The 14,015-nt window shown below is 62.0% G+C and overlaps 3 protein-coding genes across 17 annotated transcripts in view; 1 reads left to right on the forward strand and 2 right to left on the reverse strand.

Annotated features, from left to right (window-relative positions):
- Window positions 1-6,955, forward strand: GNL3L (G protein nucleolar 3 like). 3 transcript variants are annotated; one of them, XM_043501541.1, is made up of 16 exons: window positions 1-91; window positions 405-464; window positions 556-590; window positions 768-869; window positions 1,096-1,212; window positions 1,461-1,544; window positions 1,716-1,851; window positions 2,207-2,310; window positions 2,505-2,649; window positions 2,798-2,885; window positions 2,979-3,156; window positions 4,774-4,916; window positions 5,058-5,194; window positions 5,540-5,670; window positions 6,037-6,208; window positions 6,706-6,955. In XM_043501541.1, the coding sequence occupies exons 2-16, from the start codon at window positions 452-454 to the stop codon at window positions 6,771-6,773; spliced, it is 1,653 nt and encodes a 550-aa protein (XP_043357476.1). In that variant the 5' UTR covers window positions 1-91; window positions 405-451; the 3' UTR covers window positions 6,774-6,955. The 3 variants fall into 3 exon arrangements, with proteins under 3 accessions (XP_043357476.1, XP_038237561.1, XP_038237559.1); XM_038381633.1 differs by having other exon boundaries at window positions 2-127; window positions 410-464; XM_038381631.1 differs by having other exon boundaries at window positions 86-254; window positions 410-464.
- LOC119847146 lies at window positions 6,877-12,584 on the reverse strand. Of its 11 annotated transcripts, none has more exons than XM_038381638.2 (9): window positions 12,326-12,584; window positions 10,257-10,430; window positions 9,231-9,388; window positions 8,815-9,013; window positions 8,562-8,658; window positions 7,995-8,166; window positions 7,642-7,749; window positions 7,336-7,463; window positions 6,877-7,202 (listed from the first exon to the last, which is right to left on the reverse strand). In XM_038381638.2, exons 1-9 carry the CDS (start codon window positions 12,379-12,381, stop codon window positions 7,038-7,040), a joined length of 1,257 nt encoding a protein of 418 aa, XP_038237566.1. In that variant the 5' UTR covers window positions 12,382-12,584; the 3' UTR covers window positions 6,877-7,037. The 11 variants fall into 11 exon arrangements, with proteins under 11 accessions (XP_038237566.1, XP_043357496.1, XP_043357494.1 ...); XM_043501561.1 differs by lacking the exon at window positions 12,326-12,584 and adding an exon at window positions 11,847-12,067; XM_043501559.1 differs by lacking the exons at window positions 9,231-9,388; window positions 12,326-12,584 and adding exons at window positions 9,634-9,695; window positions 10,744-11,818.
- Window positions 12,199-14,015, reverse strand: part of ITIH6 (inter-alpha-trypsin inhibitor heavy chain family member 6) — a 25,314-nt gene continuing 23,497 nt past the window's right edge. For all 3 annotated transcript variants that reach the window (XM_043501509.1, XM_043501510.1, XM_038381627.2), the window contains 4 exons: window positions 13,804-13,854; window positions 13,601-13,714; window positions 12,996-13,376; window positions 12,199-12,899 (listed from right to left, as the gene is read on the reverse strand). In XM_043501509.1, coding sequence (XP_043357444.1) covers window positions 12,631-12,899; window positions 12,996-13,376; window positions 13,601-13,714; window positions 13,804-13,854 — 815 coding nt within the window. In that variant the 3' untranslated portion in view covers window positions 12,199-12,630. The remainder of the gene's footprint in view (window positions 12,900-12,995; window positions 13,377-13,600; window positions 13,715-13,803; window positions 13,855-14,015) is intronic.

Consider the following 14,015-nt stretch of genomic DNA (forward strand, 5'->3'; position numbering starts at 1 on the left):
CGCGCACTCGAGAGGGGAAACAGGAAGTGCCCCTGTGTCGGGAGCGCGCCACGTGGGTTCCAGCTGGTGCCCTGGAAGTTAAACTGCGACAACCAGGGAGGGAGGCGAGGCTGGATCTAGATCTGGGGTGCAGAGGAGGAGGGGTGTAGAGGGGGCTTAGCTTTCTGGGAAGGGGGCTGCAGAGGGCGTGAGATCAGAGAGGAGGCTGGATCTAAGGGGAGAGGCAGGGATCCCCCCCCCCCGCTTCTCTTCGGGTAGGGACTGCTCTGTGGTGGATCCTGAGGTCACAGAGCAAGGGAGAGAACCCAGGCGTCCTGGCTTCCAGCACCCCCCTGCTCTAACCACTAGACCCCATCCCCACCCCAGGAGCTGCTCTCCAGGTCCCTGTATAACAGTAATTTCTTCCCAGGTGCTGCTCAGTGGAGACGACCCTGCGACTTGCTTCAGAGCCATGACCCGGCCCAGTAAGTCCCTAGCGCCGGCGCCCCCTGGACCAGCCTCCAGCCCTAGGCCCCCAAAATATAACATCCCCTTAACTCTGTCCCTTCTCCACAGAACACACAACAGCTGCGAGGAAACACCCATGCAAGGTGAGCCCCAGGATGCCTGGGTTCCCTCTCCAGCTCTGGGAGGGGAGTGGGGTCTGGTGGGTTAGAGCGGGGGGGGGCTGGGAGCCAGGACTCCTGGGTTCTCTCCCTGGGGAAAAGACATGGGGGGCAAGTTGCTACCTGCTGTGAGATTATTAACAGAATTTCTCTCTTACACAGAGGAAGGAAGCAAAGGCTCATGGGAAAAAGGACCCAGGAGTGCCTCACCTGTTGGGTTTCAAGGAGTATGCAAAGAAGGAAGCCAAGTTAAAGCAGAAAAGGGTAAGGATGGGGGAGTCAGGACTCCTGGGTTCTCTCCCTGGCTCTGGGGGGGGAGTGGGGTCTATTGGGTTAGAGCAGGGGGGGCTGGGAGCCTGGACACCTGGGTTCTCTCCCTGGCTCTGGGAGGGGAGTGGGGGCTGGTGGGTTAGAGCGGGGGGGGCTGGGAGCCCGGATGCCTGGGTTCTCTCCTGGGCTCTGGGAGGCTGAAGCCTGGCTGTGTCTCCAGGTGGCGGAGCTAAGGGCATGGCAGGAAGAGGCCCGTCTCAAGGAGACCAGCCAGCGCCGCAGCCTGCAGTCCCTACAGCAGGACGCCCTCCGCAAGCAGCGGGATTTCGAACAGAAGGTAATACGGCCCCGAACCTCACAGCCCCTCGGCCCCCAGACCGGCCTCCTGGGTTCTCTCCCAGCTGTGAGAGGGGAGTAGGGTCCAGTGGTTAGAGCAGGAGGGGCTGGGAGCCAGGACTCCTGGGTTCTCTCCTCAGCTCTGGGAGGGGAGTGGGGTGTAATGGGTCAGAGCAGTGGGGCTAGGAGCCAGGACTCCTGGATTCTTTCTCCTTCCCCCCCACACTGTTTTGTCTCCTCTCTCTGCAGGAGGCTGGGCTGCAGCAACTGCAGGGGCACCCACGACTGGAGAAGGAGGGGTCCCGCAGGGCCTACTACCGGGAGTTCAGGAAGGTCGGTGTGAGTTACATGGAGGGGAAGCCCCCATATCCCCCCCTTCCTGGTGCTCAGTGGGGCCAGATCGCGGAGGGGAGACGGCCATTCTCCCCTTTCACCAGCGCTCAGTGGGGCCAGGCCAGGCCACGGAGGGGACACCCCACTCACCCCCTCTCCTGCTCCCTGCAGGTGATCCAGGCAGCTGACGTGGTTCTAGAGGTGCTGGACGCCCGAGACCCCCAGGGCTGTCGCTGCCCCCAGGTGGAGGAGGCCGTACTGCAGGCCGGGGGCAACAAGAAACTAGTGCTGGTGTTAAATAAAATCGGTGGGTGTGTGGTGGGGGGAACCTGGACTCCTGGGTTCCCTCCCTGGCTCTGGGAGAGGAGTGGGGGCTAGGGGTTAGAACATGTGGGAGGGGAATGGGGCCTAGTGGTAGGAGCCAGGACACCTGGGTTCTCTCCCCAGCTCTGGGATGGGAGTGGGGGCTGGTGGTTAGAGTATGGGGGGGTGGGAGCTAAGGCTCCTGAGTTCTCTGCCTTCTCTTGGGCAAGTCCTGTGGTGCCTCAGTTTCCCTCCCTGGGGTGCGAGCTGGGGCTCCTAAGGGAGGAGGAGCCGCAATAGCCAGGTGGGGGGGAAGCAGGCAATGCTAGGTTAACCCTTCATGCTCCTGCCCTCCCCAGACCTGGTGTCCAAGGAGGTTGTGGCCGGGTGGCTGAAGTACCTGAGGAACGAACTCCCCACTGTTGCCTTCAAAGCCTCCACCCAGCAGCAGAGCCGGCACCTGGTGAGGGGGGTGGGGCCTGGGACCTTTCCTGACTCTTGGCTTCTGGGAGGGGAGTGGGGGCTAGTGGTTAGAGCTGGGGGGTGGGGGGCCAGGACTCCTGGGTTCTCTCCCTGGCTCCGGAAGAGGAGCAGGGCCGGGGGGGATAGAGCTGTGTGAGCCCTGGCCTGACCCGTCCGCTGCTCTCTGCCCCCCAGCAACAGAGCAAGGTGCCCGTGGCCAAGGCCTCCTGCGAGCTGCTGGCCAGTGGGGCATGCGTGGGGGCCGACTGCCTGCTGAAGGTGCTGGCCAACTACAGCCGTAGCCAGGACCTCAAGACGGCCATCAGCGTGGGGGTTGTAGGTGAGAGACTCAGGCCCTTTGCTGCGGGGGGCCAGGACTCCTGGGGTCTCTGGCCGGCTCTGGGAGGGGACTGGGGGCTGGTGGTTAGAGCCGGGGAGCCCGGATGCCTGGTTTTTTCTGACTCGGGTCCCCATTGCTCTTGGTCCAGGCTTCCCCAATGTTGGCAAAAGCAGCCTGATTAACAGCCTGAAGCGGAGCCGGGCCTGCAGCGTGGGCGCCACGCCCGGCGTGACCAAGTAAGCCCTCCTGCCCCATAGTGGGGGTGGGGGTCTCGGCCCCTGCGGGACTGCCCTGCTTCCCCGCTGATGCCCCCTTTCTCCCCTGCCCAGATGCCTCCAGGAGGTCCAGCTCGACCGGCACGTCAAGCTCCTGGACTGTCCCGGCCTCGTCCTGGCGACCGCAGCCACGGACGCTGCCCTGGTGCTGCACAGCTGCCTCAAGGTGGAGCAGGTGGCCGACCCGGTGACGCCCGTCCACGCCATCTTGAGACGATGCTCCCAGGACCAGGTAGGGGAGGAGGGCAGTTGCTAGGGGGACGGTTGGGGGAGCGCTCAATGGGGCGACACCACAAAGTGTGGGGCCAGCACCGTCCACCAAGAGACAGGCCCCGAGAAGCGCCTGATCTGAACTCACCCGCCCAGGACCCAAAGGAGCTCCAGCCTCGAATGTCCCAATCAGCATTCCCGACCCTCTAGGACTCCCGCTTTCCTGCCACAGCTGACAATGGGGCTCCCCGCACCAGTTTTCTCCCCATAGTCTCTGTGCCCCCTCCAGCTCCTTTGGGAGCAATGTGGAGAAGCAGCGCTGGTCTTTGAAGACCATGGGAAACTGATTTACCGGGAGCAGGTGGAGAGTCCTTAGGTCGATGCAAGAGGCCATATGGGGGAGAGTAGAGGTCCCTGCAGTTCTGCCTCCCCATTGGCACCAGGGGTCTGTTCTCATCTCCTTCCTTACTAACGGACTCCTCATGTGGTCAGTTCCCAAACAGTTAAGTGTTAATGGCCAGGTTGTTGGCTCTTCCATTGGTCGCTGGGTCTTCCATTGTCAATGCAGGCTCTTTCCTTGGTCGTTGGCTCCTCCATTGTCAACTCCAGCTTCTCCATTCTTATGTGTAGATTCCAGCTAGTTCTTAACATGTCTGGTTCCAACCCAGACGCCTCAGACTCGAACCCCAGCCCATCTTTTCCTTGGCCCAGGAAGGAAACTAACACTTTCTTCCCAGTGGATGGAAATACCTATCCCAGGAAGAGATTTCTGATGGACGACTTTCAGCCAGACAGCCTGCTGACATTTTCCGACCAAGAACATTGATTAGAGGAGATCAGAATGTTTCACAGGCTCATGTGGATTTCACCCAGTTTGTCAAACTCACTTACTGAGGTTTCCCTTTTATAAGTCATAGTATTCTTGATACAACCCTCTGACTTGCTAGCCAGTGAAATGAAACAATGAACAGAATCTCTGGAGAAAGGGCTCATTAGAAGACTGTTTTAGGTTAATAGACATCACTGTGATCTTTCAATCGGACCCCCCATATAACACAGGCCGGAGAACCTCCCCAAACTAATTCCTAGAGCAGAGCTTGTTGGAGAACCTCTCAACTTGATAGAGAAACTGCCAGCAATGGAGAACCCACCCCACTGCTTGGAAAGTTGTTCCTTACTCTCACCGTTAAGAACTGACGCTTCGTTTCTGCTCTGAATTTGTCCAGTTTCAGCTTCCAGCCTGTGGATCGCGTTAGACCAGATTGAATAGCTCGTTATTAGCTCTTTGTGCTCCACGTGGGTACCTACAGACTCGGGTCAAGTCACCCCTTAACCGTCTCTCTGTTAAGCGAAATAGGCCGAGCTCCTCGAGTTTCTCACTCCCAGGCTGGTTTTCTAACCCTTGGGCTTTTCTCATGGCTCTTCTCCGACTCGTCTCCAATTGAGCGGCAGCAGTCAGTCTGTGAATGCAGAAGGATCCAGCAATGGCTGGATCAGGGCCCCGGCGTGTGGGTGGCTTGTGGGAAGGCGGAGAGGAGATGCGACCACAGTTGGACGGGGAAGCGAAGAGGGAGGAGAGGGAAGGTTGAGGGGAACTGGGAGCTGTTTGATGGGCTTGTCTGGCTGCTCCCCACCCCAGATCATGCAGCACTACGGTGTGCCGGCATACCAGGACGTCATGGAGTTCCTAGCGCACCTTGCCCGGAGAAAGGGGAAACTGAGGAAAGGAGGCGTACCCGATCACGAGAAGGCGGCCAAAGCTGTGTTGAGTGACTGGATGAGGTGGGTGGGGAAGAGGCGGAAAAGGGGGGGGTTCATGGGTGGGGGGGTGCCAGCCCTATTCTGGCACCAGGGCAGGGGACTGGCTGGCAGGAGTGGTGGGGAATGGCACCCTTTCAGAGCCCCCCTTCTTTCCCCTCCCAGCGGGAAGATCAGCTATTTCACGCACCCCCCAGAGACCCACACGCTGCCCACCCACATCAGTGCTGAGATTGTCACAGAAATGGGCAAGGCCTTCGACTTCGAGGCGCTGGAGCAAGGCAACCAGGAGGCTTTGGCCAGTGAGTAGTGAACATGGGCTGGTAACCTGGTATGCCCCGCTCCCCTCCCAGAGCCACGACAGAACCCAGGTGTCCTGGCTCCCAGTCCCCCCTCCCCGCTCTAACCACCAAGCCCCTCTCCCCTCCCAGAGCCAGGAGAGAACCCAGGCGTCCTGGCTCCCATTCCCCCCCCCCGCTCGAACCACTAGACCCCACTCCCCTCCCAGAGCCAGGAGAGAACCCAGGAGTCCTGGCTCCCAGCTGTGCAATGTGGCCTTTGGGGGGCAGTACCACTTTCTCCCCCTGGGGGTGGGTGGGAAGCAGAGCATCAGCTTACGGTGCCCTCTGTGTCTGTTCCCTGCCCAGACCTCCCGTCGATTCCTGCGGGCATCGGCCTCACCTCCACCAGCCTCACCAGCGGGGCAGGAGCAGAGATGGAGGAAGAGGAGACGTTGGGAGAGGAAGAAACAGCCATGGACGAAGACAGAGATCTGGAGGTATGGAGGGAGGGGAGAAGCATGGCCCCTAAGCCCCACAACAGGCTCCGCCCACCCAGGCATCCCAAAAGTATTCTCCAGAGAGGCTGAAGCTTCAAAGACCCACCCCCTTTTGGTGCTAACAGGAGACTCCTCCTCTTAGCTGATTTGCATAATAGGCTCCACCCCATCCAAGGAATGAGCTCAGGCTCTCTACAGACTTAGGCAAGCAGTGATCCCTTCTCTCTGCAGCCATTTGAGCTAGAAACTTCATTTTCTTTTTATCTGAAAGCTGAGATATGAGAGTATGAGGCAGCTGCCCAATTCTGGGCCTGTCCCCTTGGCAGGCTGCCCTCTCATGCCTTACTCTCCGCTTTCTCCCTGCAGCTCGGCCCTGTGATGGTGGAACTGAAGGCTAAGAACAGAGCAGCCACTGCCATGGAGAGACCTGTTCCCAGAGCCCCCAGCCTGGAGGAGATCTCAGCCCTAAACCCCCTGCATCAAGGGCAGGGGCTGCGGGCAGCTAGCAGAAGGCGGAAGAAGCAGCAGAAAAGAGCAGGTTGGCGGAGGGGTGCTTAGGGGATTCATCGTGGGGGCATCTGGGGAAGGCAGCTGTCCAGACTGAGCAATAAGGGATGGTCCCTGACCAAAGGGCTTAGTCTAGAAATTAATGGGAGAGAGGAGAAACTGAGGCATGGGAGAGGGAACTTGGCCAAGGTCCAAGGCAGAGCCGGGAAGACAACTCAGGGATCCTGGCTTCCTCCCAACTGCTCTAACCATCAGTCCCCCTCCCCTCCCAAAGCCAGGGAGAGAACTCAGGAGTCCTGTGCTCTAGGCCATGTTGTCCCTTAGCTAGGGCTAGTGAACTGTCAGTCAGGACCTTCTGGGTTCCAGCCCCAGCTCTATCATGTCTTTGTGCCTCAGTTTCCCCTCCCACCCAGGCAGGCTGGAGGTAGGTTTCATGGCAGGGCAGCGCCCAGTGCTCTCTGCTGGCTGGGGCGTGCGCGTCTCACCAAGTGGGGAGGATTCTCACTGTGGCTCATTTCCCCCCCGCAGAGAAAATCGCCAGCAAACTCTCCGCCACGCTGACGGCCGCCATGAACTTTGGGGTGGCAGGCGACTAGGCGTGGCGCTGGTGACCCCCATTATCCCGGCACTCCAGCTACCTCGGGATCAATTGCCGCTCCTGGCCAGTGGCGGCCATGCAGACAAGACCAGAGCTGCAGCTACCAAATTGTCAGGCTCCTTTTATTACCAGCTAAAAGCCGCGGCGTGGCCCGTCTCCAATAAAACATCACGCAGCCTCCCCCTGTCCTGTGTGTCTCACTCAGACCCACGCAGGCTGGGGAGAGAACCCAGGAGTCCTGGCTCCCGGCCTGGGGCGACATTCACGCAGTAGGAGTCTGATCCCAGGTTGGGCTCAGCAGGATGGCACCTGCTGCCGGCAACTGAGGTCTTCCCCTTCGGGCGCTGCGGAGGGGCCCCTTCACTGTGGCTGACGTTTGGGGGGGGTCTCTCAGGGCCGGCCGGCGCCGGAGATCATAGCAGCACAGCTAGGGGAAGAGAGACATTCAGCCTGGTCAAAGCAGGGGGCCAGGACTCACGGCGGTGTCTCTGACGCTGGGGACTGGATCCTGGTGGGGGGTGAATGGGGGTGTAAGTTGCACCCTGCTGACTCGCACTCACCCTGTCCAGTGGCACAGGAACATTGTGTGTCTCAGAATCCCGTCGGCTGGTGTGTCTCTGCGGCCGGGGGCGCTGGCGGGCCGGGGACCGGCTCCGGCTCTTGGGGCTGCTGGTGCTGAGCAACTCTGCTGGCCACAGAACAGGGAGGTTTGGGTTAGGGGGCTCCTCGCTCCTGCCTGGGGACCCTGGGGTGCCGGGGGCTGCGCAGGCCCACCTGCCACTCCCCTCCCAGAGCTGGGAGAGGACCCAGGAGTCCTGGCTTCCAGCCCCGCCTGTGTAGTGCCCCCAGCACAGTGGGTCGCTCACCCCAGGGGGCTCCTTGTTCCGGCCGGGAGAGGGGTCCCGGGAAGCCCGAGTCGGTGAATTCAGCATTGTCCTGGCTGGGGTCTGGGCCCCACTGGGCCAGTAGGTGTTCTGCATGAGGGAGAAGGAAGTGAAGTGGTTAGCCCAGGCCAGACCCACATGCCCCCGCCTATCCAGATATGCCCCCGCCCTCTTCCCCTAGCTCCACCTTCTTGCCCACTTAACTCCTCCCACTAAGCCCATATTGTCATGCTCACCCCTCCACTAGCTCCGCCCACTGCATTCACACAGGGACTGTCCCCCATTCCCCTCCTCCTTCTCTAGCCCCTCCCTCCCCTCTAGCCCCGCCCCCATACCTGTCTCCTGCAGGATGTGCTGCATCTGGGCCCGGGTCTCCTGCAGCCCCTGCAGCACCTCCCGACTCTGCTGGGCCACGTCGCGGTAGGTGAGGACGCAATAGGCCAGGACGGCCAGCCCGGCGCCCACACACAGCCTGCGGCATAGCCCCACCCAGCTGGCAAGGGCCTCCTGGCAGAGGGGTACCAGTCAGAGCGAGGACCCCCGCTCTCCGCCCAGAGAACCCCAGCATCCAAGTTCCCAGCCCCACTGCCCGGGCTCCCCCGCTCTAATCTGCCAGAGCCTACTCCCCTCCCAGATCCGGGGAGAGAACCCACGTGTCCTGGCTCCCAGCCCGGCCTGCTCCACACTGCCTGACCCCCACTCTCTGCCCAGATCCGGGGAGAGAACCCAGGTGTCCTGGCTCCCAGCCCCGCCTACTCCACGCCGCCTGTCCCTACTCTCTGACCAGATCCGGGGAGAGGACCCAGGTGTCCTGGAGACCCAGTGACTGCCAAGCCCGGGGGGGGGTCTGAAGGAGGGGTCACCCCAGCTGGGGGTGTCCGGGGGGGGTGCCTGGCTGGTACCATTGGATCAGAGCCGGCCTCAGTGTTCTCCAAGACGAGTCCACTGATCACACGTTCCAGGTAGACGTTGCCCCCCACCAGGCCAAGCAGGATCAACCTCAGGCAGAAGAAAAAGGGGATCACGGGAAGGGAAAAAGGGGACAGGCCCCTGCCCCAGTCCCAGCCCCCCGGCCAGCCAGTCCCTGCCCTGGGGCCAGGTGGGAGCCGGCGCTCCCCAGAGGGGACAGGCTCCTGCCCCATTCCCGGCCCCTACCTGGCCCCGGCAGTGCGCTGGCTGGAGGTGAGCAGCAGGGCGGCGCTGCCGGTCAGCAGGTGGTAGAGGAAGGAGCCCAGGGCGTGGGACTCCCCCACCAGGAAGTGGTGCAGGAAGCTGAGGCGGTTCACGATCTCGGCGAAGGCCAGGCGTTGCCGTCCGGCTGCCTCCTGTATGTCCTGAAAAGCCTCCCGGACACCTGCAGGGAACCAGGGGCCGTCAGCAGCCGTGCTTCCCAGAGCCAGCAGAGAACCCAGGAGTCCTGGCTCCCAGCCCCCCCGCTCTAACCCACTAGACCCTTCTCCCCTCCCAGAGCTGGGGAGAGAACCCAGGAGTCCTGGCTCCCAGCCCCCCTGCTCTAACCACTAGACCCCACTCCCCTCACAGGCATCTTGGCTTCCAGGGGCTGGGGTTACCCCTGGAGGAGTCCTGCAGTGTCTGTCTCAGCAGCTCCCCATGGCGGAGGATCTGCTCCTGGGATCGCAGGGTGGCCTCTTGTGCCCGCGCTGCCTGCTCCGCCAGCTGGTTGGTCTCCTCCAGCCGCTCAGCTACGCCCTCCGAACTGGCTACCAGCCTGGGGGCGGAGGGGGAAGGGGTGTCAGCACCATAGCGGGGCCTTGATCCTGCCACATGACCCCAACCCAGGCAGCGTGCTACTTATCCACACAGACAGCACTGCCTATTAGCCTCCCTCTGTGAGCAATGGGCTCAGGCTCTCTGCAGACTCAGGCAGCTTCCGGCACGCTCGGTTCACACCTGTGAGCAATGGGCTCAGGCTCTTGGCAGCTTTTCTACCCGACCGCAAGGGCTAAAACATACCTGGTGTTTTCTGCCCAAGATCTGAGATTCTGGTGCAATCACTCGACTCCTGGAGCCAGGACCTCGTGTAGACCCAGACACTGATGAACTCCACAGTCCGCAGGCCTGGCTGGAGACTGGCCCACCTCCAGCCTCCCAAATGTGCAGGCCAAGCCCCACTACACACAAAGTCCAGGCCCCATAGATGTTCCCCCGCACAGTCCCTTCCCATCCAACTCTGGTTGAAAAGATGTAGGGAAAGGCTCTGTATCCACACCCCATGCAGCCACCTACCCCCACCCCAGCCCCCCAGGCCCCCCCCAACAGCCCTCTCCCCCAATCTGCCCCCCCAACAGCCCTCTCCCACCTAATGTTCTCCTTTGTTTTGGGAATGGGGGACACATCCTCATGTTCTGCTCAGACCCTGGCCTCTCTGCCAGCATTGGGGGACTGACTGGGTGGGACTAGGGGGGCATCTGCCCTGCTAGAGACTCAGCAAACTCAGTTCAGGATGGAAGCCAGCTCCTGCTAGAGGGAAAAGGCTCTGGGTCCCATTCCCACCCCCCCCACCCCCGAGCTAGCCAGTTCCCACCCGGGGGCCAGATGGGAGCTAGCGCTCCCTAGAGGGGACACCCCACACTCACCTGTGCACGGTGCTCTCAGCTTGCTGCTGCCAGGCCTCACTGCGGAGGAGGTAGCAGATGCTGTGGGCATGGGTGAAGAATTCAGTGTAGACCCCGAAGGCCACAGGGTCCATGTGCTGGGTGCAGGCCCGGACGGAGCTGCTGGCCTCGCAGCGAGGGAAGGGCCGACCCGACCTGGCCAAGGGACAGCAGGGGTCTTAGCTAGGAACCCCTAGGCCACCATGCCCGGGGATAGAACTCAGGGGTCCTGACTCCCAGGCCCCTGCTTTCACCCACTAGACCCCACTCCCCTCCCAGAGCCAGAGAGAGAACCCAGGTGTCCTGTCTCAGCCCCCTCCCCCCAGCCTACTAACCCTACTTCCCTTCTATAGTCAGGGATAGAACCCAGGTGTCCGGCTCCCAGAGCCCCCCACCCTCAGAGAGACAGAGCCCAGGTGCCCCAGCTCCCCCTCTAGCTGGGGTCAGGACCCAGGCATCCGGGCATCACCTCTGCAGGTGGCAGTGGGCAAAGGCCAGGGCGATGCGGCTTTGCTGCTCCTCCCCCAGCTGCTGGCAGCCCCCGTCCAGCCTCCCCAGGGCCCCCGCCCAGCAGGCCCCCAGCTGCGGGTGGCGGGCCAGTGTCTGGGCCTCCCGCAGCCGGGCACGGCCCTGGGCCAGCAGCCCTGGGTCTGGGGGAGCCAGGCCCTGGCGGACAGGGCAGAGGCAGAGCATGAGGAGGAGAGCGGGGGGCAGCCCCATGGGCGGGGGCTGCAGGGGAAGTCAGGCCACTGAGGAGGGTCAGGGGAAAGGGTCAGGGGTGGGTGGAGCCACTGGGGATTAAACACTGTGTGGGGGCGGGGCCACTGGGGCCACACCCCTTCTCATTGGGGCGGGGCCACTGGAGTCACGCTCCTCCATTGGGGGCAGGGCCAGAGGGGTTAAACAATTTATGGGGGCAGGACTAATGGGGTTACGCCCCTTCACCTGGGGGGGTCACTGAGGCCACACCCTCTTCACATTGGAGGGCGGGTCTATGGGGTTAACCCCTTTATGGGGATAGGGTCACTGGGGTTACACCCCTTCTCACTGGGGGCTGGCCACTAGGGGCTACGCCCTCTCATGGGGCAGGGCGCCTGCGACCTCTATGGAATCCACCCCCCTTTTCCTGGCGCAGATGGTACATTCTGTCTCAGCTGTTCCTTTTCCCCCGCCGGCCCCCGTAGCGCTCAGGGGCTGGCCCCGGGTTGGGTCACAAGGCCGGTTACAGCCCGCGCTCGCAACTTGGCCCGTGGAGCTTCAGCGCCATCTAGTGGCCCAGATGGACGTTGGCTTGTTTACCGCATGGAGGTCATGAAGCTAAGCAGGGCCCAGCGAGTTCATGGCATGGAGGGGGGGTCCATGGGAGATTCTAGCCCCCCCCCAACTGTCCAGTCTCTCCTTATTAGTTTGCATGAGCCAGCTGCACCTTTGGGCCACTGCTTTTCTGGGACGAGTGTGGGGTCTTGTCGTTGGGGGAGGTGGGAGCCAGGACTCCTGGGTTCTCTCCCCTACTCGGGGAGGAGGGCTGGGAGCCAGGCTGCTGTTCTGTTCTCTCAGGGACCTTCTATCTACCTTAAATCTGTGTTTTAGCCTTCTTGGGAATTCCACCTTAAATTGCATGCTGGCCCTCTGGGGAAGGTCCACCTTACATCTGTGAGCTGGCCACCTGGGGAAATACCCTGTGAAATCTGTCAGCTGTGTGTGCACTAGATGGTGATCTTCCACCTGAAGCTCCTGTGCTGTGTTTGCCAGCTAGGACTCCCACCTTCAGCCAAGGGGCTGCCCAGCTGGGAAAATTCCCCCTTCGAGCCAAGATTCTCATAGAACTGTAGATAGAATTGACTTTACAAATGAAATTACCTACAGTCCCATATTATGGGGGGGGGGGGGACCATGCTGAACAGATGAATCAAGCACAATTACATGGGAGAAAAATCCACCTTACATCAAAAACCCATATCCATTCCTCCTTAAATCACCACATTGCACTGGGGAAGGAAATCCAGCTTAATTTAAGGACCCATGTCCATTAAGTGGGAGGTGGGATCCACCTTGATTCAGCAAGTGTTTGGGCAGGGGGAGCTTCCACCTTCAATCCACAGTCCATGGCAAGTAGGGAGGATTCCACCTTTAATCCACTGTGGTGGGGAGGGAGAATTCCCTGTGAACTCCACAAACTGCAGGAAACAGGGAGAAGGAGGATTCCACCTTAAATCCATGATCTGAGGGGGTGGGGGGATTCCACCTTAAATCCACGATTGGAGGCGGGGAGAGGGATGATTCCACCTTAAATCCACAAGCCGTGGCCATGCCCAGGGCCCAGGCAGCTGTGTCCTGCCCGGCTGCAGGGTCAGTCTCAGCAGTGGGACACGGGGCGGCCCCCACCCTGCCCAGGCCACGCCTCCAGTGGATGGGGGACCACGAAGGCGCCGTAGGCCCCGCCCAGCAGGGCCTGCACGTCGCTGCCCTTCACCAGCCAGCAGGGGGCCTGGTGGGCCGGCAGGGGCGAGTCCTTCAGCAGCTTGGTGACCCGCGTGGCCTGCACCGTGGCCCCGCCCCTCTGGAGCCGGGTGGGCTGCTCCCCGGCGCCCGGCTGCAGTCGGATGTCCGCGTTCTGGAACTGACCTGCAGGGGGCAAGAGGGGACACGGGGTGAATAGGGGGAGCCCCCCCGGCGGCCGGACAAGCGGGGGAGGGAAAGGAGGGCCCGGGAGCCCCTTACCCAGCAACCCGCGGGCCTGGGCCGAGAGCCCGCTGCCGTCCAGCACGTAGAAGCCCAGGTGGTCTCTCTGCAGGCGGCTGGGGTGGCTGTACCGATGGCGCTGGACCACGAACTCCAGCCCGGCGCCCAGCCGCAGCGTCACATTGGCGCCCGGCCCCACCTGCACACCCAGCCCAGGGCGGTTGACCCAAGCCGGGCGGCCGAAGGGCAGATCCAGGGCCCCCTCCCCCCGCAGCGCCACGCCCTGGAGCGTCACGGTGATCACATAGTGGAGCTGGGGAGGCCCCACCAGCACGGTGATGGCATCTAAGTAGGTGCGTGGCCGATCCGCCGTGCCCGGCCGTGGCGGGGCACCAACCAGGTGGCCGTGGACTGACAGGTCTGCAGGGAGAGAGCACAGGCCACGCTGCAGTCACTGAGCTGTCAGGGATCCCCATCTCCTCCCCATCGCTCAGCCCACGATCCCCATGGCACCACAGATGACCCGGGAGCTCCTCCTGGATCCCCTCGCTAGACCTCAGAGCCGGGAAGAGAACCCAGGAGTCCTGGGTCCCAGCCCCCGCTCCCCTCCCCTGGGGTGCTGAGCTGCGGGGTGGGGGTCTCACCGCTGGGGGGATCTGTCACCAGTTGGAGCACGTCTCCTGGGTGCCCATCCAGCGTAAAGCACAGCATCTCAGGAGAGCCGGGCAGTCGTGCCACGAAGTGAGGGTCTCCATCCACTGCAAGGCAGAACAAGAGGTGGAGTAAAGGGGGGGGAACCAGGCTGCCCCCTTCCCTAATCATCACCTGGGTGTCTGGGCAGCCTTACCTGAGGAGGAGAAAGTGAAGAATCTGGCACCAGCCAGGTCTGCCATGCCATCTGAGGGCGGGGCAAGAAGAGAGGGTTACAGCCAGTTGGGTGATGGAGCATCCTCCCCACCCCGATCCTTGGGCATCCTCTTCCCTCTCCAAAGCACCATGGGCACCCGCTGGCCAGGCCTGGCAGAGCCCAGAGCGACTACAACAGGCAGTGGCTGAGAG

This window comes from Dermochelys coriacea, chromosome 23, assembly GCF_009764565.3.
Source record: "Dermochelys coriacea isolate rDerCor1 chromosome 23, rDerCor1.pri.v4, whole genome shotgun sequence".
NCBI lineage: Eukaryota > Metazoa > Chordata > Testudines > Dermochelyidae > Dermochelys > Dermochelys coriacea.

Bases quoted from the DNA above. Each gene is read 5' to 3' on its own strand.
- GNL3L (XM_043501541.1), top strand. The intron at 2,650-2,797 runs GTGAGAGACTCA...CTCTTGGTCCAG, and splicing joins CATCAGCGTGGGGGTTGTAG to GCTTCCCCAATGTTGGCAAA. The intron at 2,886-2,978 runs GTAAGCCCTCCT...TCCCCTGCCCAG, and splicing joins GCCACGCCCGGCGTGACCAA to ATGCCTCCAGGAGGTCCAGC.
- LOC119847146 (XM_038381635.2), bottom strand. From the start codon at position 10,994: ATGGGGCTGCCCCCCGCTCTCCTCCTCATGCTCTGCCTCTGCCCTGTC. The intron at 10,431-10,743 runs GTGATGCCCGGA...TCCCTTGGCCAG, and splicing joins GCCCACTGCCACCTGCAGAG to GTCGGGTCGGCCCTTCCCTC. The intron at 8,167-8,561 runs GTACCAGCCAGG...CCCCTCTGCCAG, and splicing joins AGGCCGGCTCTGATCCAATG to GAGGCCCTTGCCAGCTGGGT.